General features: G+C 39.5%; 1 protein-coding gene across 1 annotated transcript; it reads left to right on the forward strand.

Moving 5' to 3' along the window:
• The first annotated feature begins 528 nt into the window (after positions 1-528).
• camk1a (calcium/calmodulin-dependent protein kinase Ia) lies at positions 529-25275 on the forward strand. Its single transcript, XM_042507462.1, has 12 exons — positions 529-761; positions 2989-3107; positions 15985-16116; positions 17160-17234; positions 18575-18713; positions 18804-18930; positions 19222-19297; positions 19376-19488; positions 19587-19665; positions 20919-21006; positions 21195-21369; positions 22745-25275. The coding sequence occupies exons 2-12, from the start codon at positions 3022-3024 to the stop codon at positions 22846-22848; spliced, it is 1194 nt and encodes a 397-aa protein (XP_042363396.1). The 5' UTR covers positions 529-761; positions 2989-3021; the 3' UTR covers positions 22849-25275.
• The last annotated feature ends 544 nt before the right edge of the window (positions 25276-25819 follow it).

Here is a 25819-nt window from a genome sequence, read left to right on the forward strand (position 1 = left end):
CTTTCAGCCCTGGAGACTGCCGCTTAATTAGTTTGCAACACAAATAACTCAGCAAGTTTTAAGTTTGTTAGAGAGGTGGTTAAGATGCACTTTGGCATTTTTAGTCCTGGTATCTGTTGTATTTTATCATATGTCCATACCCTGCAACTAGATGTCATCAGGGCAGCATACCTTTGATGGGCCCTGTGAGCTGTAACAGCGTCCAGGTGGAAGACTCCCATGGGAGTGATGCTGTGAGAGAGTGAAGCAGGGCGTTGCCTCAAGATTAGTTAGAAATCAGAGCTTTAATTCACTGCAAGTGTACACCAGGCCTATTAGTTAAAAAATGCACTATTCCACCTTCATTCTGCAAAACAGTTTCTGTAAGAATTTAAAGACCTACACATTACACGGGACGCTTGCGTGTGCCTTGCCAGTGCACATTATTCACAATGACACCTTTTGCCTGTTTTGCAAAGCCTCTAAAATACCCTGCATGCGCTGCACACTGATACCGACTGCGCTGCGAGGAGCTTTCAAGCAAGCAGATGCACTAAAAGCTGTTTGCATATAACAGACGGCGGTTGGACTATCGTAAGGTGAATCGCAGATCACGTTGTTAAGAGAACAGTGAGTGATTTTATGCTGCACTACGTCCACAGACGTCTGGTTTTCTTGACGTCAGGAGAAGTCTGAGCGGACCCAGCGCTGCGCACAAGCACAGAAACCACATCGCTCCCAGAGGGAAGGAGAACACACCACAGCCACAGATCGCCATTTAGGTATGTTTTGTCATATATTCACCGAAGTGCACCATCAATCGCGTAGCTTCTCTTTGGGGGGAATGACACCCTTAAAGCTCTTTTTGTGCCCTCCGTGTCGCATGTCTGCAGCCTCCCGATTTAACCTAAAGATGCTGCCTTTGCTTTGACTGCCATACCCTTGAGCGCTGCAGTACGGTTCGCGCACCCACACCGCCTTTTCTCTCTGTAGCCTACTTGCATGATCACCACCTCGAAAATTGGACTAATTTTCACAGATGTATTGCACCGGTTTTAATTCCCATTCAACCTCCTGCTTGCCATTCACGCCCTGCAGCTTTAATTCAGAGAGAGTAGCTTATCAAATGTTTCTCAGTGGAATAACTTTCCTTTTCACCCGAGCTCATGGCTTGGATTTGTAGATTTTCTTCTTCGGAGCAACCCCAATTGTTTAAAGCATCAGATGTTAAATATAGCACAAGTCCCCCCAGCTGGTATCTGTCTCGACTGACCATGCGTTTGTTTTTGCGACGGTGCATGGTCCCTTTCTTGCGACTGTCTCTGCTGCACTGTTGTTTGCCCTACTTTCTGTTATTTGTAGCTATTTATTGTTGCCGGTTGTCAGCAAAGTAGGCTGTTGATGGTGTGGGTTGTAGCTTTTTTAGGGAGCAGTAGTCATATCTTCTTATCAATGTGCATTTTTATTATTTATTTTTTGGTACCAATCTGTTTTTTATTAATGCTTTTGGTCATAATAATTTCTTGCTAACATTTTGCCTCAGCCTCATAAAAGTTTTCTCTCTGATTTATTCTGTTTTTGTGACTGTGGTGTAGCTTCAATGCTTTCTCTGACTTTGATTCAACATTTCAGCTTATTATCAGTCATCATTCATATAAGAGGAAACTAGAGGACTGTACCTTATTTGCCATTATTTTTGGGTTTGGCTTTGTTTTTATATTTTGTTTGTTTCTTTGTTTGTTTTTAATATCATGGCCATGCCCAGAGTTACAAATATTTCTCCTTCAGCCTCTCAGTGACCAGGGAAAATGCATCACCCGCCCTCCACCATAATTAACTATGCTTCACAGTTTCTGACTCTGTGTAGTGGTAGATAAAGACAGGGGAACAAGTCCTTTTTTTGGTTTCTTTTAAAAATATTTAGTGAGCTGTCCTCTCTGATATCTATTGGTAGTACATATAAGAAACGGTCCCTAACTTGTCTTCTTTTCATCGAGTCCAATCAAAGTTGCTGCAATAACCAGAGCACCTCATCAAGAAAATCAGTGGTTTGTTTAATGACTGAAGTTTTATGCAACAATCAGTCAGCCAAACTGTAGTGGACACATTAAAGCGGTACTAAGGTAGACTGTATCTTACAGGTTAAATACTTCTAAGTACATTATACAGTGTAAGAGTGCCCATTGATTGTGGTGTCACATTTCATGTCTCATCTATTATTTCCCCACTGTGCTGGAGTGATGTTTGTAATAGTGACCGCATCAGAAAGTGGCAATAAAAACATGATACAAAACCATGTTGCCTTTGATGGAATTTTTTTGTCTATAGCACTTATTTTCATTAAAACTCTCTCGTTCAGCCCGTTTAAATTTTTGGTTTGATTTGGCGCAATCCTCCTGATCAGATCTATATGTTTACACGAATCAAAGCTTAAATGTTTAGTGTGTAGGATTAAGGGCGGAAATGGATTATAATATAATTAGTGTGTTTTCTTTAGTGTATAATCACCTGAAAAAAAGAATCATATTTACATTACCTTAGAATGAGCCTTTTATGTCTACATAGGGAGCAGGTCCTTGTCGATGGAGATCATCATGGTGCACCACCACGTTTCTACAGTAGCCCAAAACAAACAAGCTAAACAGTGGCACCAGATAGGGCCTTTAGTGTTTTCGCATCGACAACCGTAGTTCACAACTCCTTTGTAACGAGAGCGTCGTAAAACAATGTTTTTATTTTCACTTAAGTTTTATTGCCGTTTTAAGCACTAGGTCTCTTTGTTTTTTGAGAGAAAAAGACTCATGTGGATAATTTGGCTCCTGATAAAAACCTCTTGAAAAATGAACATTGAAGGAATTCTAACCATATGATGTTTCAGCTGTTTTCGATTTTAAATTCTTACCACTAGATGCCACCAAATCCCCCTAAATCTTACACACTGAACCTTCAGTTGTCCTTGCTCCGAGTGTATTGACTGTTTTTTAAAATTCTGTTCTTTTTGCCCTGTAGCTGTAGTGTGGCGAATCCGATCAGCATTGTAGGATGCCTCTTGGAGAGGATGGAAATGGATGGAAAAAGAAGACATCAGACATCAAAGAACATTATGACTTCAAAGAAGTGCTGGGGACGTAAGTTTTGCATGTAGTTTAGTGCTGTTGTCATAGCAAACCTGGATGTACAATGGGGGCAAGGTGGGCAACTATACCACTTGCCCATGACCCTCAAGGGCAATGCTTTCCATTGTGTAGAGGTGGCAGTACCTGTAGTGCCATTTATTAATCCAGATTGTTTCGGTGTGAGTTGCTGAGTGTTGCAGGCCAAGGAGATGTCTGCCTTCTCCCCAATATAATGGCACTAGTTGACACAAACTACACATGCCATCTGTATCACTGCACAGAAGGAAGCATGCATCTACTAACTGACTCACTTAGCATCTCAGCTAGCTAATGTTAAGGCTCAACCACGGAGGATGCCATAAATGTTTACATAACTCGCTGCCACATGGGTGTAGTTTGATAGAAAGAAAATATTTCCTACATATAACTGCTCACAACAAGGTCTGTGGATTATCTTGAGTATCCAGGTCATGATTTCTGGAAAGAGACATGGCTGCAAAAGCAATTTTTGGTCATTTGAGCCTCACAAGCTGAGTGCCATTATGTTCTATTACAATAGAGAGAAGACAGACATCTCTACAGGCTATATCTCCAACACAGGACAACTCACACTAAAACAGCCTGGACTGATAAAGAGTGCTAGAGTTGAGAGAAAAAAATATGTGTTTTAGATTTTTTGATGAACTGTCCCTTTAAATGTGGATTAGTCTGGAGGGCCTTTCATAATTGGTCTGCTTAGCCAAATCTTGTCTTTATTATCAGAGATCTTGTTGTTCTTACATAAATCAGATTGTGTTCAAATCAAATCACCACAAAAGCAATAGACAAACATCAAGCCTGCGGCCAGGTTGAGTTCCAGCACACAGCCCTGGTTGGTTTCCAGAATTCGAGGCAAAAATTTGAGGCATGTGCATTCGGCTGTGTGCATTGTAATTGACAGGTGCTTGCAGGTATCAGGGTACTTATACAATTCACAGAGAGTTGCAGAAACCGAGGGGTCAAAGGGAGCCGCCACTCATTTTTTTCCCCCATCTGTCCATGCTGTCAGGGCTGCAGTATGTGACTGTGGATTCTGGAGCGTCTCAAGAAACTTGACTGACATTTTGGACGTGCCTGTCACTTCTGCCCATTTTGACTCAGACTTGTCTTGTTCTTGGCCGCTGTTGGATGCTGACTCAGCTATTTCCCACTCGCCTGGAAGTTTTTAAACATGCAGTTTTTTTCCCTGGCTAATTTGGCTTTCTTCTGAGCTGTGCAAAAACATTGATGGATTGAAGTTAAGTTTTATGTATTGACTGGTCAAAGGCAACGCAAAGTAAATAGTATAGTATATATAGTATATAGTAACTAAAGCAATAAGAACTTAACTGAAACCAGTTTTGAAAGCAGTTTCCAAGTTGGTCTTTAATACAGCCATGTATACAGCTGATCATGAGAGGAAAATGGCATTGCTAGAGATGCTATTGTGTATGTGTTTAACATGCGTGTGTTTAAATGCACGTGCAAATATGCATGCGCAGGCATGTATGCATAGTTGCATAGACAATGACTGTGCTCGTTACAGAACATCATCATCCGTTTTATGTAAATCTAAACAATTTGACTTAGAAATCTATTGGCAGAATCACACTGGGGACTTAATTTAAGCCATTCAACATACATGATTTGTATTATAGCACATATTATACTTCACTGATTTAAGGCAGTTCTGTAGATGCAGTGTAGTAATGTGCTTAATGCTGAGTGCACATGATATATAGGCAGTCTAGCGTTTATGTCTGACTTTGGTTTTCTTGTTCTGAGGAGCGTGGGAAGAGTCCTGAATGGATGCAAGGCTGTTGTCAGTGACACAAATGTTTTTCTCATTCTACGAAAGGCCATGTTTCATCCTGCCATTTTTCCAGACACTAAATTCTAACTAAATTTAGTGGTTCTTTCTTATTACTAAGGCAGCTAAGGCTCAGGAGGTAAAGCAGGTCGTCCTTTAGAATGTCGAAGTGTCCTTGAGCAAGACACTGAACCCCCAACTTGCATGGCAGCTACACCACCACTGGTGTGTTTAGGTGTGTAATGATGATGATAATACTTTCATAGTTAGAAGTCTGAAATGTGTCTTGCCTCAGCAGCTCCGTTTGCAACAAAAGGACAAATATTTAAGATAGGAAACCAAGATGCATACATTTAACAACATTCAAGGCCCGTCAACATGCAGTTGATCTGTTATTAAGCTCCACATTTAGTTTTATGACTGACTGGTGCACATACAAGTGCTTCAGTCTAACCGTATTAAAACATGGGATCTTGTATCTTCCAGCTGTTCATGATTTGGGTCAAAGCTGGTGTTGTTGGCCAGCTTTAACATGTTGTTACAGTTGGCTGATTCATATAGTTTATCCTTGAATTGATCTACAATTTTGAAACAGATTTTCATGTTGAGGAGCAGTTTTGAATTAACAATGGTGGACAAACACTTGTACCATAATCACAGAAGTGAAAAACAAAAGAATTTTTACTACTTGCTCCAAAAGACCTGCAGCAGCAGAGAAAATAAATTCTTTGTTCTGTCATTTGGGAGACAGATACAATGTGGTCTCTCCAACATAGGTGGGTGAACCAGAGACATTCACAAGAATGAGAGGCAAATTGCAAAGCACCTGGTCTGGTAAGGTAGAAAGGCGCTATGTGAATGAAGTCAATTTACTATTTATTGCTCATGTGATTAGTATACATGAAACATTACAAAATCCAGTGAAACTTGTAGACAAACCAATATTCAACCCGTCTATATCTGATGGTATTAGAGTCAGCTGCACCTTCCTCTGCTCATGTGATGATTGACAGGAGGGATGTAAGAGACATTAGTGTGAACAAAGCAATACAAGTTATGTATTTCTATTACAACTTTGTTTGAATACTGTTGTTGTTATTATCACTATAATTATCATTGTTACCATTATTAGTATTTTTATTAGTTTCAGGTCATATGCCCTGCGGTATCTAATGTTCACTCATTCTGTGTGGGTGCAGTGGGAGTGGGTAGATGTGTCGTAGATGAGTGGGTGGGTTAACGAGAGCCATTTACTGTACATGTGTGCTTGTAATTGTTGTTTTGTGTTGTACTCTGTGTTTTGTGTTGGACCCCCTGTAAAACGAGATGGTTCATTTCAAAGCGGTTATCCAATAATACACTTATGTTTGTCTGAAAAACTTTAACTCTACGACGTATGCAATGTGGTGGGGTGGCAACCTACTGTATATTTCATATTGCTCATAGTCTTAAATTCAAAGATCACATTTACATTTAAATTTAAAGGCTCTGATACACCAAGCCGACGGTTGGCTGTCAGTTGGCCGACGGTCAATGTTGGGCCTTCGATGAGCGTGTATTGCCCGAGTTGCTGCAGTGTTACCCGCAACATTAGCACTACTCAGTGTTTTTTCTGCCAATTTAGCATGTGGAATTGGCATTGGAGATGGCAGAGCTTTTTTGTGAGTAAAAACACTCTGATTGGCGGTTCAGCTCAGTGCATGAAAAGAGAAACTGAAATAAGAGGAGTTAATAAAAAGGGTTAGAGTGAAGAGGGGGTTAGATTGATACAGACTTACTATATAAGGAAGGACTGTTTTTCTTTAGCCATTGTGTTCTTTTGCAAAAACGTTTCCTGGTGGTTTGTGTTATCTGGCGCACGGAACAAAAACCTTACTCTCTTCACATTGGGTTGTGTTGTTAACGTGCTAACTTGCATCATGATGGTCTTGCGGGGTTCCCTTTTTGATTGTCGATTACAGACGACCTATGTCTACTGGTATGGAGAGTTTTTTTGGCTCACGCTGGTGCAAAACGTACATGTTGGTTGGCCGTGGGTTGTAGTCTTTGCTGTGTTTATGTGCTACTTTTTTGGCCGAGATGCAGACACTATGAAGAGTTGAAACAGTTGTCTTTCATCACCACTAGCTCTCTGATGTGGGTTTTGTGTGTCAGGGCCTTGACATACCTTCATTTGGTAATAAACTGCAAATTAATCTTGAACCAGCAGGAAAAATGTCACCTTGTGATAAAGAGGGCTGGACTCACACAGACCTGTGACTGCGCTCTCCAGGGTGACAGGATTGAGCCCAGATGGTCAGGGGGCACCTCTCCAACCCCCCAAAACCAAGTACAAGTGACCTCACACACGTCCACCTGGGATGACACAAGCATGCCATATGGAGTGTGGTTGTTTTCTATCTTCTTGGAATCACACCTGCTTCCCCAGAGAGGCTGCACAGAATCAGATTTTAATGACTGCGCAACTCTGGTTCACATCCAAAAAAGTGAAATAGCAGTGCGTAAAAGATGAAGCTGTCTGGTTATGTCGAGTGCTGTAGGAGGACATCAAATAAGACTCCATCAGTCTTTGTCTCCAAGCTGTGCATGCAGTATTCAGTGCACTTTGACTAGCAGACTGTTTATTTGAGGATTCATGAGTGCTGCTAAACGCTGATAACTTCTGTTATGATTCCACTAAGACTCACAGGAACTTAAAACAGTGATTGTAATTTGAAAAAAATATTAAAGCTTATGTAACAAGGATTGAAAGAGTGAATTGCTAGGATAGCATGTCCCCATCTTTCTTTTTTTTTTTTTTTTAAAATGGGGGAAAAATGCTATAGTAATATTCTTTCACTGTAGCTGGACCTGGCAGAGGGCAGAATTAATGTGTTGACGGAAAGCTCCTTATGCTGGCAGAGAAGATTACAGAGGAGCTTTATCCAGGAATTCAGTGTGTGAAGTTAATTGATTTATGTTGAAATATCATATTCAGATCCGGCTAATCCTCACAGTTCTACCTCTGTTTGGAGTCCACTTCAGGACAAGCTGTCCTCGAGGAAGGGTTACCAGATTGAAGCAATCCCCCACTCTGCAGTTATCATGTCTGTCACCAGGGCTGGGTCAGACTACTTTGAAGTGTACTCAGTTACTGAATACAAATTACATGGCGTATTTTATAATTAGTGATGTGATCCAAAAATAAAATATGGAATATTATATGAATACTTCTGGATTAATTCAAAATGAAACATTGAAAATACTGCACCTCCTTTTTAAAAAAAGATATTATTGTTTTCTCTCTAAACACCTTAAAACACTATCTAGATGGCTGACGAGGCCAACTGAGAATAAAACTTAGCTGTAAGTGTGTTTTCGAATGTGAAGTTCTGTCTTTGCAGATGACTGCAACTTTATTTTTGGCTTGCACAAATTGCATTGGACAAGGTGCACACACACGGCACATTTTTAAGGTGAGGGCAATATTGCTAGTCTGTTTTGTAGCAACTGCAGCTGCTTAAACCTTCCATCTTGACTCAACACCGCTCTTTCTTTCTCCCGTCAAGTCCGCCCTTAAGTGGATCTCATGTCAAAAAAACCCTGCATGTAACACACAGTTTTTATGAGTTAAAGGAATACTTCAAACCCCAAAATGGCCATGCAAATCTTATTTATCTAGTTGCATGTTAAGTACTTCCCAAAGTCAGCTGGGAACACATAAGTACAGTCTCATGCACCGCTGAGTAGCATGCCTTGCTACACGAGTGCATTTGAACCCTGCTCAAGCACATACACATACACAAGCGCAGGCATGCTGCTTATAGATGGAAGTGTTTTATATAGCAATGTTTAATGAAAATGCATGTGTTTGTGAAGTACTGATACTACAACAGGATGAGTGATACTTGACTTATCCTGCACGAGCCAAATGAGTGTTTGTAAATGGATGTTATGATATAGTTTTGCTGTTGTTAAATGTAGCCCCCAATGACTTTAATTAATTAGTTATAGGATTTTTTTTCTTATTCTCTGTTCACTGTGGAGAAATGCAAGAAAACGTTCTTTTTCATGAATTCAAGGAAACACGCGATAGACAATTGACAAACAAATGTTCATTTTTTGGATGAAGTTTAAGGGCACTGGTTATCATGAAAAAATGCCATATTTTAAAGACATATTTAGAAATAATCAAGGTGTCCTAGACAATTTAATTAATCTAATTCTAGATTTTTCAGATGAAACACAGGTTGATTGCAGTTACTTCATTTTTTGTGATCTTATTACGTTCTTTATTTTTTGCTATACTCTTAACATTTTTTTTCTCAAACAATGTCATTAACCTAGGATGAATTGACTGACACAGGCGAGGTATACAGCTGTGATATTAACTTAACATAACCATACTTGTTCTTTTTAGAGTTGTGATTCTGTGTTAGTTATCAAAGTTAATGTGGAGCAGTACCTCTGTTGCTTTTTTTGTCAAATGGGGGCAATTAATATATTCTAACTTAAAGCAAAAAAAGCAGCTCAACCACCACTGTAGATGTTATGGGTTATCGTTGTAATCAGTGTAATAAAGTGTGATAAAGACTGTTAGCTTCTGTAAGAACCCTATCTTTTATGTATGTTGACATCACCGTTGTCTTTTTCTTTTATAGTTTCATTAAATGCCCAATTTATTTTCGTAGAGATGTTTTTGTCCATGGTTTCGTGCTTGTTTATGAAATAGGATGTCAGGATAAAACTTAAGTATAAACATTAGTTCATTTTATGAGTCCTGAGATATCCCTGCAAGCTGGCAGCTAGCCTGACAGAAATGAAGAGCACAGGGCCAATTAACAAAATCATCTCGGACCACAACACAGCAGTAAAAACAGTTTTAAATATCCACAGCAGAGTACTTCTGATGTGCATTGCTGATGCTCTGTGCTCCTTTTAGAGCTTTCCATCATAAGAACTCCTCACAGAACAAAAAAGATGTGTTGTAGAATAAAACACTGAGAATATGGTCGACCTTTGTGAGGCTGTCTGCCAAACAGGGATGTCAAATCAGCTGCAAGAGCTGCAAAATTTGGCTTTGATTCTCAGCAGCTACCAGCAACCCTTTTCAAACAGGCTATTTTATTGAGTATTAAAATACATGTTGTTTAACTGAGGTTTAACATCATATTTGGCATATGATAGATGCCAAGTGGCATATGAATGTTGTACCCATAAACAAAGCGTAACAATGGTGCCTTAAAAGAGAAACAAAGATAGAGAAAGTAAGATCTGTGGGAGGCCAGTTTAAAGGACAACTCGTGCAGTCCAGGTGGATAATGTGTAGGAGCATAAACACTGTGACTGTGCAGCACTAAACACTGTTGGAAAGCACTCATGCTGGATGTTTATAGAGAAGAGCAGAGGAGTTAAGAGGTTTGACCTACACATGACTTTAGTGGAGTAGATGGAAAACAGAGAGTTGTACAATTGCTAGTGAATGGACCAGTCCCCAGCTTTGTTGATATGAATAAGCAAAGGTTTTCATAATGACGCAGACCAAAGAATGAATCTGGAGATTGTATGGAGTGGAATTATACTGTATGTCCACACATATCGAGTCTTCTCTTTCTGTCTTTCTGTCTTGAATACACCGACACACACACACACACACACACACACACACACACACACACACACACAATATGGATTAGGCTAAAAAGAGAAAGCTCTTTTGGGAACTTGGAGGCATGTTGGGCTTGAAGGGTACGCTTGCATCAGGTGAGATCAATAGACTGATGGATGCACGAAGCTGTCTTCAACAAGTCCAAGGAGCCTGACTTTGGCTTACTGATAGTGTATCTATAGACCAAAAAAAGAACAGGATTAATAATTTTAGCCATTGCAGCAAGCATCCATCATTTCGAGTGCAAGGGGATTTAATTACATCACACTTTTGATTGTGTTTGGGCAACCAGTCCATGAGCTGGTTGCATCTTGCCTGATATTGGACATAACCGTCAACTAGTTCCATCTTCAGTCAGACATTGCCTTCATTCTTACCAGTTTTTTTAACCAAAAATACAAAGTACAAATAAAACATGAGTCAAAAACTGAACTGAACCAACCCGGATAACAAAGAAGAACTCTGGAGAAGACAGCAGCATTGATGATAGAAACAACGGGGAGGATAACAGACAAACTGATAAGGAACAAAGCGAGACACACAGGTATATGTACACACTGAACTAATCGAGAGAACAAGACACAGCTGCGGTAGGTGGACACAGAAAAGGAGGGAAACACAGGGTTCAGTTGAGTATCAAAGGTGTGGCAGGGAACACAAGAGTGGAGCAAACAAGATTAAAACAGAACAAGTGTGCAGGAAAGACTGGTAACCTGGAAGGACAAACGAGACTGACAAAGAATAAATTAATCAGGGAAACACTAAGGTGGGAAAACACACAAATATAGTAAAACCAACAGTAACAAGAAAATATGACAAAACCCCCCCAAAAAAGTCTATGATATAAATCAAAACCTAAGATCGTGACAAAAGTAAAACATTCTTCTTATTTTTCTTGTTCTTCTTCTTAACAGAGGCTTGACAGTACGGTTAATAACAAGCTCACAACAGTTACTGTGTTAAAAGCACAACACTCACCAGCAACAGCGAGTGTCAATCAGCTCATCTGCTCCCCCAGTTTGGCTGTTTTGTCTTTGTTGTGACAGCAGCCTTGCTAAAAGAGTGGCAGTGATGTCACCATTTTCTGAAAAGTTCAGAGATATTTTAACATGCAGAGCTCGGAGTGGCTGCAACATAAAGGTGGGCCACTTTGAAAAAAGATGCTGGGTGCTTTTTCTTAAAGCGGCCATATGTGGCTGCAGACGCCCTCTCCTCATTGGGAAAAACTGAAAAAAAAAAAAACTTTGTTGAGAAAAAAACACAATGTGGGCACAGGCCCTATGTCAAATTGGCTCCCTGGAGGCCTACTTGTGATGCTACATCAAACTCCTGTTACTCCTGTTATGTTCCTTTACTTTCTATTTGGTTTGGCTAGCATATGAGTAACACTTAAGTCCACTTGCTTAGAGGGTTTTTTTATATTTTAATGGTGCAACTTAATTTAAGAAATGGAAGAGAGCAACAAGAGCCCACTTACCAGAATGAAAGCACTGACAGACGCTGACAGCGATATGTGAATGTGTGAATCAATATTTTCCCATATAGACAGCTGGGATTTCTGTGTGTGTGTGTGTGTGTGTGTGTGTGTGTGTGTGTGTGTGTGTGTCAGACAGAGACTCGTGTTGTGCTGATGGTTTTGGGGCAGCCACTCTCATTACAGATGCATGATTACCAGGCATAGGGCTTTTATGTCATGCTTTATCCATCTATCTATCTATCTATCTATCTATCTATCTATCTTGTGGAGGTTTAATCTATCTTAAAAGTGTCTAAAAATATGTGGTGACTGTCGTGTTTGCATACAGAAAAACAGCCGAGCGTCAGCTATGAGTCTTGAGGCCAGTGACTCACATGAAACTTATTTATTTGAATTTCTTAACAGCAACTTAATGTGCGTGCCAGGATTATTTATTGGCATAGATGGAAAAAAAAATGTCAACGGTCTGTTGCAGATTGCTGCCAAAGACATAAAGGCTAAATGCTAAGACTTACACATTAGCTGTTTAACAGCTACAGTAGCGTCCTCTCTTCCTCTTTCTACTGTTCTTCTTCACAAACCCTCTGAGAGCCCATCCCTAATATGTCTCCAAGCAGAAATTAGCAACAGGATGCTTAATTACAACGTGTCTCACAGCAACAGTAGAGAGGTGTGTGCAAGCATTTCTTCCTTTTAGGAGTAGTGTAGATAAAGCATGATTCAGGTCACCTGCAGTATAAACTTGAGTCAGTTTTTTTTAAAATTGTAGCTATTTACTGTGGCACAGTCCTGACAGTAGGAATAGTCATAATGGATAGAATAACAGATACTGTTGCTACACTTATGCTGCTTATGCTGTTATTGTCAAAATTAAACGTTTCTTAAGTTATGTGTAATGGGGTCTGTAAAAAAAAGAAAGAAAGAAAGAAAATCTTCTGGTTAGCTGTATTTTGAGGATTGTGTTTCTCTCTTTTAGAAAAAGCCACTTCAGTTCACTTCAAAGCTAACCACCAGAGCTAAAATGCTTTCAGAACTAATTGACTGGTAGATTTACAGATTTAATCATATTTGATAGTCAAAATAATCATTTTATAAGTCAAATGTAAAACAAAAAAGCCAATTATTCTCTGGATTTTGCTGCTCACTCTGTTTTCTATCATTATCATTTCATATCACAGTATACTTTAAAACTGGTATACTGCTGCAACACTAGTGCTGGGACACTGTGCAGGCATTTTTCACCATTTTCTGACATTTAAAGAAGTTCTATGTAATATCAAGAGCAAATGGTTATCAGGGGATGTGTGCACACGGCTGTGTACCCAGTGGCTAGCAGCTAACAGTGCTAAAAACAGCAACGGCGCTGACAGAGCTAGTACTGTTAACCAGGGGGTAACTGGAGGATGGGTGCAATGCTTCTGTGACAATGATATCCTGATAACAGTGATAACCTCCATTTAAGTGCAATACAAAGCAGTGGTGACGACCTCTCTAGTGGGATACACACAGGGCCTCATATGCACTGACACGCACACGACTGGACAGTCTGCCAGAAAAAAGAACACACATGACACACAGAAGTAGCGTGACTTCATTGTTTGCACAGGACTATACTAAATCTTTACATAGCAAATAGTGTTTGCTGCTGTATTAATGTTCTGAAAATAGTGTAGAGCTCCTTTATTAGCAAATAATTGAAATAATCATACATTGCAGCCCTGTAACCAACAAAGTTATGGCCAGAAATACAAATATTGTTTCTAATACCCACAATAAATTCACATGTCAATCACCACCTTTATGGTCCTACCCTTTCTTGGCCCATTGTGCCCTCTATTTTCAACAACCAAAATAGACTAAACAGATTATAACAGAGGTCTGAAACTCTGAGGAAACCCTGTCTGTAAATGCTGCAGACTTAAACACATTAAAACGCTTTTATGGGTCGATGAGAATTGGAGCTTTATGTGATTTTGCTTTGGATTATTTTGAGCACTATTTAAAAAAAAATGAAACTGGAGATGTGTATGAGAATCGTCTCTCCTCATGTGCATCAGCTTCACTATGCAAATGTTTCTGCAGCGCTGGTTCGTTGAGCACAAGATGGCCCCGGTACAAAGCCATCTCAAGGATTACCACAGATCCACACTGAGCATTTATTATGACATGATGATGGGAGGAAGAGTTCTGAGAGACGGTCAGAGTTGCACAATAACTCCTCTTGCTCTACAGTTAACTGTTTATAGCTATTCAAAGCAGAATAAACAGAAAGTGAGACATTTGCCCCCTTATCACAGTGTCATCAGAAACAGAACTGTGAAATGTGCATGTTTAGTTTTAAAGGGGCAGTTCCCCAAAAAATCAAAAATATGTATTTTTGTCTCATTTATTTTTCCTATTATTTATCAATCTAGACAGTTTTGGTGTATTTTGCAGAGTGTTGGAGACATTGGCCATGGAGATGTCTGCCTAGTCTCAATTATAATAGAACCAGCAATGTCTCTTTCCATGACTCAGTTACTCAAGATAATCCACAGATCTTTCATGAAGAAACAATTTTCTGCAATTAAATGCAATTATCAGAGGTAAAACACTATTGCTAGGCTAAAACGAACTAGGCTATGGTGGCGTTGCTAATGCATGCTAATTCATTTCTAGGTTTAAGTACTCATTTCTGCGGTTCACTATAGTTTGCCATAGGAGCTTCTTAAATCTTTATACAACATGACTCAGTTGCTTTCTTTTCTACATCAACTCACTCCCTCCTCTGCTCCCTTATATTGCTACTGCCCCTAGTGAGGGCTACCCAAAAGTAAAACTAAGTGTGGGTCGTAATAAGCTGCTGGCACAGTTGACCTATATGGCCATTTTTCCTTGAGTGTGAGCTGATTTCGAGAGAGGGCAGACATCCTTGGCCGATATCTCCAGCACTCAGCAACTCACACCAAAACAATCTAGATTGATGAATAGCACTACAGGTAAGAGGAAAAAAAATGGATTTTGGGGTGAACTGTACCTTTAAGGTTGGTGTAAGGGATGTTAAGACTGAGATCTCCTCACATGTTCCACAGTGTGACAGATGGAACAGAAGAGGGAATATTTGCTCGAGCATGAACACTGAACTTCCACTGTGTATTGCATGACGGTGCTGTTTCACATGCGTGTAAAGGATCCCTATGGTTGCAAACAATGTTTGTGCGTTTAGACCTCCTCCCGAGCTCCCTCCCACGCTCCTTTGAGGAGACTGTGTAAATACACACCATTCTCCCTCTCACCATCACCATAATCCATAATGCAGTCTAGTCTCCCTCAGAAACAGCCACACTACATATACTTTATCTATTATTGAACAGATTAAAAATAGTTTCTTTTTTAAAAGATCAAGTGATGTTAATATAAATGTCTATATGCGACTGTTGCCTTACCTCCTGAGCATTTCCTCAGCCCCCTAAAACTCTTGTTAATGTCACCATTTTGAATTATTCATTTAAACACCACTCACACACATACATACACGCATGCATGCACACACACACACACACACACACACACACACACACACACACACACACACACATAGTTGAATAGAGAGTATTTGGAGTTCTTTTTTTTATTTTTGAAAGCTTGTGGTTAGTTGATAGAGAGTTTTTTGGAAGGCCACAAAAATATCTACCACTGGACTTTATTCAGCGTGGGAACCAACCACAAACACAGACTTGCTATGAAAAGATATCAAGAATTAAAGAATGTAATTTGCATGACAAGCTCTGAATATTCTGTCACACTATTAGCAGCTTCTTTTGTGTAACCCATAGCCTAAGAAGAATGAATCCTACCTAGCTCCCATCTTGTCTATTTCACCCCACACTCCCACACATTTCTCTTTCTTTCTCTAACATGTGCATATGTGTGTGTGTTTCCACTGCTTGTGTTTTAGGGGAGCTTTCTCGGAGGTGGTTCTAGCAGAGGAGAAAAGGACCCAGAGGCTGGTGGCCATCAAGTGCATCCCCAAAAAAGCGTTGGAAGGCAAAGAAAACAACATCGAAAATGAGATCGCTGTACTACATAGGTGAGGTCACCAAAGTTCCTCGAGATGATGCGTCAGCTGTGTGCTGTGTGTCCAGTGGCAGGAATTAGTCAATGCTGCTTCTTCTTCTTACGATGCATGTGCCAAAGCAGAATGTATGCAAGGGGTCAATTGAATGGGTGACTAAATGCATGGTGTCAGTAGAAACAGTAGGATTGTGCACCGGAAATGTCAGGAGTAAAGAAGATAGACCTATTTTTAGTGTCCCTGTTGCCAGGGCAACAGCACACAGAGGCGGAGATGGTGTGGAGTTCCCCGCAGCAGTGTATTGAAGAAAGAGCAAGAGACATAGAGGGTGGAGAAGTGGAGAGGGGGGTTGGGTATGATAGAAGAGAGAGTGATATGGCAGAATGGGGGGAGTGGAGTTTGGCTAAATACCTAAAGTTAAATAAATAAGAGAATCGAGAGAGAGAGAGAGAGATAGAGAGAGAGAGAGAGAGAGAGAGAGAGAGAAATGTGAAGAAAATAAATCTAAAAAAAAACAAAGAGGGATTTTCTATTTCTACTAAAAGTCACATCTCAGCTGCTGATGTGTTACAGCGATCGTGTGTGTTCGTATGCTCTCAGCTTGTCTTGAGAGCCAAGAGAGATGCTCGACTGTCTGTTCGCTGCTTCACAATAAGAGACGATCCAATTCTATTTGTGTTTGTGTGTGAGTGTGTGTCTGTGTGCATGTGTGTGTGTGTGCAGTATATCTTATAGTTATTCTGTCAAGCCCTATAATCTTCAAAGCTGTTCTTTGTACTGGTTCCAGCTGCAGACACTGGTCATTGTCAATTTAGCAATACTGTATTGAAAGCTTTTCTGTGTTTCATCTGAGGGGCTGTTACAGTTTGTATTTAATGAGAAAAGGGCAAACACATAGATTTTGCTCTAAGAAACGAGAGTACAGGCCACTCTTTATTTGAATTACGCAGCAAGAATGCCATCTGGTGCCCAACTGTCAGTAAGCATGTGAACATTTTGGCTAAATTGAAAATGCAACATATTCTATCTGATGTTTTCTGTCCGTTTGTCTTCCTCAGAATTAAGCACCCTAACATTGTTACGCTGGAGGACATCTTTGAAAGTACATCCCACCTATATCTTGTCATGCAGCTGTGAGTACTTCCTCTTTATCTTACACACACATGATATAAGGGATGCATTTAGTATGCATTTTTACTTTAATCAATGTGTGAATTTACTGAAAATTGTATGGCATCAATTTAGCGAGCAAAATTGCGAATCATTCTCTGGTTCATTTGCTGCTTTTCTCTGTTTAACATCATTGTAAGTTGTTGTTGGACTGTTTGCCAGACAAAACAAAACATTTAAAGGAATACTTTACACACACACACACACATGCACATAACCATAATTATATCCATTACTAATCCATCACTCATCCCATGTTATGCTGAATTAGTGAGGAAAGCTTTCATTTCTTGCATGCCTCCTCTGAAGGAAGAATCCAAAAAACAGATACGATTCTTAATGAACTGAAGTAATTGAGAGGCGAGTTTAACAGCAGCAAAACTATATCATACAACTATATATATTTATTGACCTTGTAGCTGTGCTATAATCCAAATCTCATTTATCCAGTCGTAAGCTCAGTGCCTCCCAAACTGACAGACCTTTCTAATGCATAGCTTAAATATAGTAAATATGCCCTCTTCAAAGCCTGACTCCATTGACAAAAACAGTAATTTTAGTTCTCACCATGAGAGCTGCTGATCTGCTACTGCCTTGATCAGTTAGTGTATTTGTGTTGTTGTGTGACTTTGGGGTTTTACAAGATAAGTTCTGAGTCTCTAAAGTCATATAATAACACACACAAACTGACTGATCGTGGCAGCGGTAAACCAGCAGCTCCAGTGTTCAGAGAGGTAAAATTGCTGTTCTTGTCAATAGAGTCTGGCTTTGAAGGGACTTTGAACAGAGTTTCCTGTTTAGAGCTGTCTTTTCTGGGAAGTACGAAACATCAACTGGATAAATGAGACTTGGATTTTACTGCATGGGCTGTGTAAGAGTTTTTAAAAAGATGTTTTTATATAGTGTAGTCGTTAAACGCGTTTGCCTATGATTTCAACTTATCAAGAATTCTCTGGGTTTTTTTGGATTCTTACTTTACCAGTGACATTTGAGAAAAAGTAAATTTTGCATATCATGGGGTGAGAAAAGGATCTACAAATGGTCATCCTGGGGGTGAAGTATTGCTCTAAGATGTTGCCATGGGACCTAAGAAACTGTGATTGCTTGTTTTTTGTTGTTTTTTAACTTTTTAAAATATATTTTAACAAGAAATTTTCCCTTTTTTGTTTACCAAAATAGATTTATAATGTGATTTGACCATCTAATGTCATATATATTCATATACGGTATGTCACGTGTACAAATACTGCTGCCACATTTCACCCAAATTTATTACATAACCACCACGATTTTCACCTGGCAGGGTATCCGGAGGTGAGTTGTTTGACAGGATTGTGGAGAAAGGTTTCTACACAGAGAGAGACGCCAGCCAGCTCATCCACCAGATCTTGGATGCAGTCAAATATCTCCACGATATGGGGATTGTCCACAGAGACTTGAAGGTATCATTGCTCAGGGAAGACAGAAATATAACAGCTCAATCTGGCTTTGCGCTTTATTTTTACCTTTGCAAACCTTGTTTGTCTTTGTAGCCGGAGAATCTGCTGTATTACAGTATGGACGAGGACTCCAAAATCATGATCAGTGACTTTGGCCTGTCAAAGATTGAAGGAGCGGGCAGTGTCATGTCTACAGCCTGTGGTACTCCTGGATATGTGGGTAAGGCATTTATTTCGCTGGTCAGCTCTCCTCACCTCCCCCCTCTCTTTCATGTGAGCTCAGCACTCTCCGTTTCAGCTGATATCCTCTCTTTATTCATTGCGTTGTGAGAGGCTCTTTCATCCACTACTGAGTCAATTGCAAGTGTTTCAGAAGAGCTCTCTACCTGTTTAACGCGACCTAGCAGATCATATGGTATTACAGAGAGGTCAAGATAAATGGAAATCAGCCCCACTGCTGCTTTGTATTGTATTTTTTTCCCCTGAATGTCTGCTGTGTGTGTGTCCACAGCTCCTGAGGTGCTTGCTCAGAAGCCATACAGCAAAGCAGTGGACTGCTGGTCCATAGGAGTTATTTCTTATATTCTGTAAGTCTGCGCTATTCATCACAAGGAGCATGTAAAGTGATGTTTTTTTTTTAATATGTTCCAATATTGCTCCCTCAGGTTATGCGGATATCCCCCGTTTTACGATGAAAATGATGCCAAGTTATTTGAGCAGATTCTGAAAGCAGAGTATGAATTTGACTCTCCGTACTGGGATGACATCTCAGATTCAGGTACTACCAAGTAGCAGATCTGTGTACAGCAGATCCAACTGCAAAAATGTACAACTCAGAGTGGATTTTTACACTATGAACTCCATTCTTATCTGCAGCCAAAGACTTCATATGTCACCTGATGGAGAAAGACTCTATGAAGAGATACACATGTGAGCAGGCCCTCCAGCATCCATGGTGAGAAATAAAGTTAAAATCTCGATATCTTAAAAAAGGAAGAAAAAAAAGCTAAACAATACAGAAATGCTGATCCCTTTCAGTATCATTCTGTGTATTGCTGACTATTGACTATGTCAGTTAGTTGATAGCAGGAACTGAACATTTTAATTGAACAATTTTAATAATAGATTAATCTTTTAAAGGAATACCTCATCCCCCCCAAATAACAATATTTATATCAGTTGCTCATTCTCTGTATGCTGAATTCTATAAAAAAAGTTTTTTCTCGCTTGCCTCCAGTAAACCAAGAATTCAAAAATGGAGAAAAGGGCCACATTCAACAACAGCAAAACTACATCAAAACGTCCATTTCAAAACTCTCACACATATATAACACAGTAAAGTGTCATATATCCAGTCATAGATGAGCAAGTCCCATTTTAAGTGAGTTTTCTGTCAATGGAGTCTGGCTTTAAAGAGAGCATAGATAAGTTTTACTTTCTGTTCAGTTCCCTGTAGGCAATGGCTGTCTGTTTGGAAAGTAGTGAGTGGCTTTTCATATAGTTTTGCTGTTGTTGATCGCGGTTGCCTATGACTTCAATTCATGCTTTGTTTGGATTCTTTGTTCATCAGAGGCACAGAAGAAAAACATTATCTTCTGATGAAAAATGGGTTGAGTAACTGATCTACAAATACTCATTTGGGCGCTGATGTAGTACTTTATGGTATTTTTCAAGCAAAAGTGCCCCCAAAAGTCAGTAACTTCATGTAATGATGTGTGGCTTTATATTTTTATCTTTGTAAATTAATAATAATTGGGTTAATGACTATTGGACAGCCAAAATAAGCAATTGTAAGACATGCACTTGAGATCTTAAATGTTAAAATGGCTATTTTTCACTATTCACTATTCTGATATTTGACAGGCTAAATAAAAAAAGAACATAACAATAAAACCCTTTGTCTATGAAGTGTCAGAAACTAGTAATAACAAATGCACTTTCTAATTTGCCAGAGCCAAAGGTGACACATTCAGACATCTTGTTTCATCTGACCGACAGTGATATTTACTTTACTGTCATATATGTGCACAAAGAAAAGTATCTTGTGTTTACTTTTGAGGGGTCTAGACTAGACCTTAGACCAGCTCAGGTGTGGCATTTTGCTGGAACAATTAATCAGTTGTCAGAATAGTTGCAGATACATTTTCTGGCATTCTAGTAATTGACATATAATACAACTTAATAAGCTGTATATTTTCGACATTGCAGGATCTGCGGAGACACAGCCCTGGACAAGAATATCCATGAGTCTGTCAGCGCTCAAATCAAGAAGAACTTTGCCAAAAGTAAATGGAAGGTCAGTGCCTTGGTTGAATAATAAAGCAGCCTGCTGAAATAGCAGTTTTAAGATTGGCAGGAGTTAGAGCACATTTTGTACGCCTGTTTTCCTCTCTCAGTAGCTGTCAGACACAGACAGGTTTTTCCTTCCCTTCTCTCCCTCTTTCTCTCTCTCTCTCCCTCTCTCTCTCTCTCTCTGTCCTGTAGCAAGCATTTAATGCCACAGCGGTGGTGCGCCACATGCGGAAGTTGCAGTTGGGCACGAGTCTCGAGGGACCCAGTCAGATAACTCCCACCAGTCCCTGCCATGGACATCTGCTCCCAGAGGAAGAGGAGGAAGAGGAGGAAGATGATGACCTGGGGAATGGGGAGGAGGAGAGCTGTAAGTTATCATAGTGAATGAACAAACACCATGTCTGCAAATGTGTGGCGTTATCATTCACAAGAATCAAGCCACAGTATGTTTTTAAAGTGTAAATAAACACCCAAACTACTTATTTCAGTTAAAAAAAAGAAATCTATATGGATATTTAGCAATATTGTTGATTGACTCAGGTCCAGCTGTTCACATTTGAGTGCAAAGTATTAAAATTCTACATATTGTGTTATAAGTATACAAAGTCATGGGAGGTGGGGGTCAGGGAGGTGCTGTGGATCAATATGAGGCATGGTTGGGTGACTGAGCGTGTCTTCACCTCCCTCCTTGCCCATTTTTGAAACTTTTTTTCCCGTTCTAGGAAAGAGGCACTCAAACCAAAATTGGTCTAGTATTGAGCCAGGGCTCAGCAGCTGGCACGCTGCAATGTTTTGGGTATACTCACACTGTCAATTTATGTCTACTGAAAATGCTTGTTTTTGCCACATTATTCATTATTCTACATGTCTGACAACATTTTAGAAACAATCTCTACAGAGATAGAACTTTTGATTAAAGCGTGAGATGCTTTTTGTTTAATCAGAAACTGCTCTGAAAGTGCTGTTGTATGATTGTAAATAAACAGTAGTTTTAACATTTCCACATCTCACTGGGTGAATTAAAGGTTTATTTCAACCAAACCAGAGTGGTTGATTGTTGGAACAGTGGGATGATAAACCAAAACAGCTTTTATTTTTTATTTTGTTTCTGTTGACTTCAAAGTGTGTTTTATGATGATAGTGTTTAATTAAATACAGTCTGGTGAGTTCGTGAAAAGCAATTTCATGGCTGTTTTGCCTCAAACAAACATGACTCTTTAATAAAAAGGCAACTACTGTAATGATCCTTTCCATAATGTTGTCAGACACTCTTAGACATATTCTTAGGGGATTAAAATTGACAATGCATTATTTCCCCAATTGGGACACTGCAGCTTGTTTCGCAGCTGTAGGCTGTAGCGCTCTCACTCAATACAGAATCAGTTTCAAAAGTTGTTGTCTCTAGTCACTTTGACACAACATGGAAAAAAATTGTCTCCACGCTGAAAAATACCAAGGTTATCCTCTAACATTATGATATTTTCAGCCTGGATCTTTTTCTTATAATTATGTCTGCTATGACTTTTGGTCATGCTGACCTTGCACTTGCCACCACCAACCACTTGTGAATTTTTATTTATTTATTTGCAGGAGTCAAATTTCCAATATCTCTACAAAGGAGGTGGTGAATGTAAAGTTATTATGACCTAGAACGCCACAATTACAAAAATAAGACCCTTGTTGAAAAGCACCAGAATTTCCCTTTAACTTCGTACACTCCATTTTTCCGCTTTCATCTCCAGTGTCGCACTATGAGGACGGCCGTCGCGGAAGCACCGAGGGCAGCACAGACCGGGACAGCCTGAGAAGCTGCACCTACTGCTGTAGGCCAGCCAGTCGCGTTTGAGCACAACTACCCGTTGTCATGGTGACATTGTATCCCTGGAGCGCCCAGAGCCCGCCCGCCCAGTCTGGCCAGGAATGCAGAGTAGTTATCAGGCAGTGTCCACCAGAGTACATCCACAGCAAGCAGGTCACTGTCACAGTGTGGAGAAACATACTGTAAGTCTTTGTCCCCCCCAAAAAGATATATACACATCTTATTCAAGACACATATTTTTGTGTTGTTTTTTTTTATGCAGAGACAGTGATTTAAGGAAAGGGCCAGTCTGGATGATAAGCAACCTAACATGTAGCTGTCCTGTGCAGCCACAGCAGACAGGGGTCATCTGACAGTGCGCACATTACATGACATGATTCTGGATGTTAGCTTCAGGAGGCCTCTGGAGTCTTAATCAAAGATGAGGCGGTGGCTTAAAGGCAGTCTGCTCCATTATTTTTGTTCTCACATTATCTGTCACATCTACCTCTAATCACAATTACCGTCTGTCTGCTTCCATCTGGCTCACACTCTCTGCATTACTGGCAGCTTTCTCCAAAAATCTGGCCAGACAGGGCTCAAAGAAAAGGGAAATACTGAAAGCTACTCCTGCATGTCTTTATACTCCTTACCCATCAGTGTGACTCAATCTAGTCACTGACCAAGTAGCTGTTTAGTTGAATAGAGTTAAATTCAAGGCATGACTCCACTGCCGATGCCACATGCCTATTTGTTCTGTTTGATCACACTGTCTTTTTTCTCATGTTAAGTGTTTTTGTCCTTTTCTAAGTATTTACTACTTTTGTTTAAAGCCTTTTTTTGTTTTTGAACATTGAAGGTGATTCTGGGGGTTATGGACTCTATATTCTGGCTCAGACTGGGTTTGTAAAGATTGGTTCTGACCCAGAGTGTCTGCATGCTTCTGTTTGGGAAAAACATGAATATCAAAAGGAGACTTTTTTGTTTTGTTTTATGGCTGTTCTGTTATCTGAGGCTCAAACTGAGATCCCCGTTAGTCTATAAAATCACAGGAATCAGACCTTCCTCTGTGGGTTCACATGGCCTTAGGAGGAGTTATTTTGAAGGTGCGATTATGACTAGAATCTGCTGCATGTAGGAAGGAAACAACCATATTCACATCATCCCTGTTCTGTTTTTGAAAAGCGTCTAAATATTGGTCAGTCTCTGGGTCAGAGGGATCTCAGTCTGGGCGCTCCGCCTGCTCTGTGCTGTGCACCTCTAGTGGAAGAAATTTTGGTCTACTGTTTGCATGACCTGGTTAAATATGTTTACATGAATGATGATCAATTAGTATAAATACACATGATTATTATTACTCTGTTGTATTGAAAAAAAAAAGATGTAATACTGTAATTTTGAGCTATATAATGTGAAGTGAGTAACACCAGAAGTAATGTTGTTGACAAAGTACAACACAGCACAGTGGACTTATCATTTGCATTGACAGTCAAGTCTCTACCTGAGGGACATTTCTCTTGTTTATTTGCACTTTTTTCCAGTCTGTTTTCTTGCTTATGTTGAATCTATTTGTTCCTCTCTGATACCCAGGCACAAGCAGAAAAAATACACATATCCTATTTTGACACAGGTGCCAGCCACAGTGCAAAACATGAAAAAAAAAAAAGAAAACTTAGCTTGGAAAGCATCACCTGTCTGCCACGGGAGTAGCTTTCAGTGAGCGAGCACTATAGCTGTTATACCGAGGAGACGAACTACAAAACTAAAGCCATACAGTTAAATGGGGACATTTTACTGCAGATTAAGAAGTGTTTTCATCTTATAAATATACAACTCTGTTGAAGGATGACGATGCTTCGGCTCAATATTTAATGTAGAAAAAAGAAAAGGCAAACTTCTCCCAGAAAATACTTTAATTCTGATATTAACCATGCCATTACATTTTAGTTTAAGGTATTTCAGCACACAATGCCGCATTATTAGTTAGCTGTAGAGATAGAAAACCTATCCATTAAAATGTTGTTGCCCATATAAACCCACAATCTGTCATTGATTCTTACAGGTCCACAGTATAATAAGAGAAGGCAATCACTCTGGATTTACACGACTGTAATTGTGGAAAATATGCAAACTGTGTGTGAAGGGCTTCATGTTAACTGTTAGATAGCCAACGCTGATGACTTTGATAACTTGGCTATTATTTGTTTGGTAAAGACCTTATATTGAACCTTACCTGGGATTTGTTTCCACTTGGCTGTGTTTTTTTTAAAAGCTTATTTTACCCATTACAAACACATCGAAATGCATTAAGAAACACGTGTATATTATATATATAAATATAAGTATATATTGTATATCCTTTTTTGTAAAAGCTGTTTTGAGCTACAAATGTATGGATGCAATGCATCATGGGTTATTGAAAAAGATGTAAGAAAATACAATGATTTGTACCCACAGAGAAATGATTGCAGGAGATTCATTAAAAACTTCCTTGTCTATGCATTGTGTGTTCTGTCATTATATAATAACTTCAGTCCCCTTTTGGTCGATACACGCGGTACAACATTTATTAGTTACAAATGACAAAATACAATGTATTAAGATCACTGTATTTATTTTGTTTGACCAATTTTATCCCTTTACTACCTTATTCCTCCTATGATCATACTAAATGAGCTATATGCAGCTCCCACCCGCCATGTTTTTCACATTATCTGCATGTTTCAGGGATATGAAAACACACTAATTTGTCTTTAGAAAATATTTTAACATTTCAATTCCATGTTTATGTAAATGTTTTTTTAAGGACACACAGAGAAAACAGTAGTTACTGCAATCACTCAAACATTTTGCCAGACAATTAAACCTGATTTAGATATAGCACACTGTAGGGTGTGATTCAGTGATCAACGATCCAAAATTATCAATCCAAAGTAAAAAAAAAAGGGAAAAAAATCAATTCATATTGTCACATCTAACATGAGACTGGTTTTGAAATTCCCATGGCACGTCTGCGTCA

The sequence above is a fragment of the Plectropomus leopardus genome, chromosome 2 (genome assembly GCF_008729295.1).
Source record: "Plectropomus leopardus isolate mb chromosome 2, YSFRI_Pleo_2.0, whole genome shotgun sequence".
Classification (NCBI taxonomy): Eukaryota; Metazoa; Chordata; class Actinopteri; order Perciformes; family Serranidae; genus Plectropomus; species Plectropomus leopardus.

What these genes read in the sequence shown, in the direction of transcription:
- camk1a (XM_042507462.1), top strand. Translation starts at nt 3,022, where the DNA reads ATGCCTCTTGGAGAGGATGGAAATGGATGGAAAAAGAAGACATCAGAC. An exon ending in GAGATCGCTGTACTACATAG is followed by an intron (nt 16,117 to 17,159) that starts GTGAGGTCACCA and finishes TGTCTTCCTCAG; the next exon opens with AATTAAGCACCCTAACATTG. An exon ending in TGGTACTCCTGGATATGTGG is followed by an intron (nt 18,931 to 19,221) that starts GTAAGGCATTTA and finishes GTGTGTCCACAG; the next exon opens with CTCCTGAGGTGCTTGCTCAG.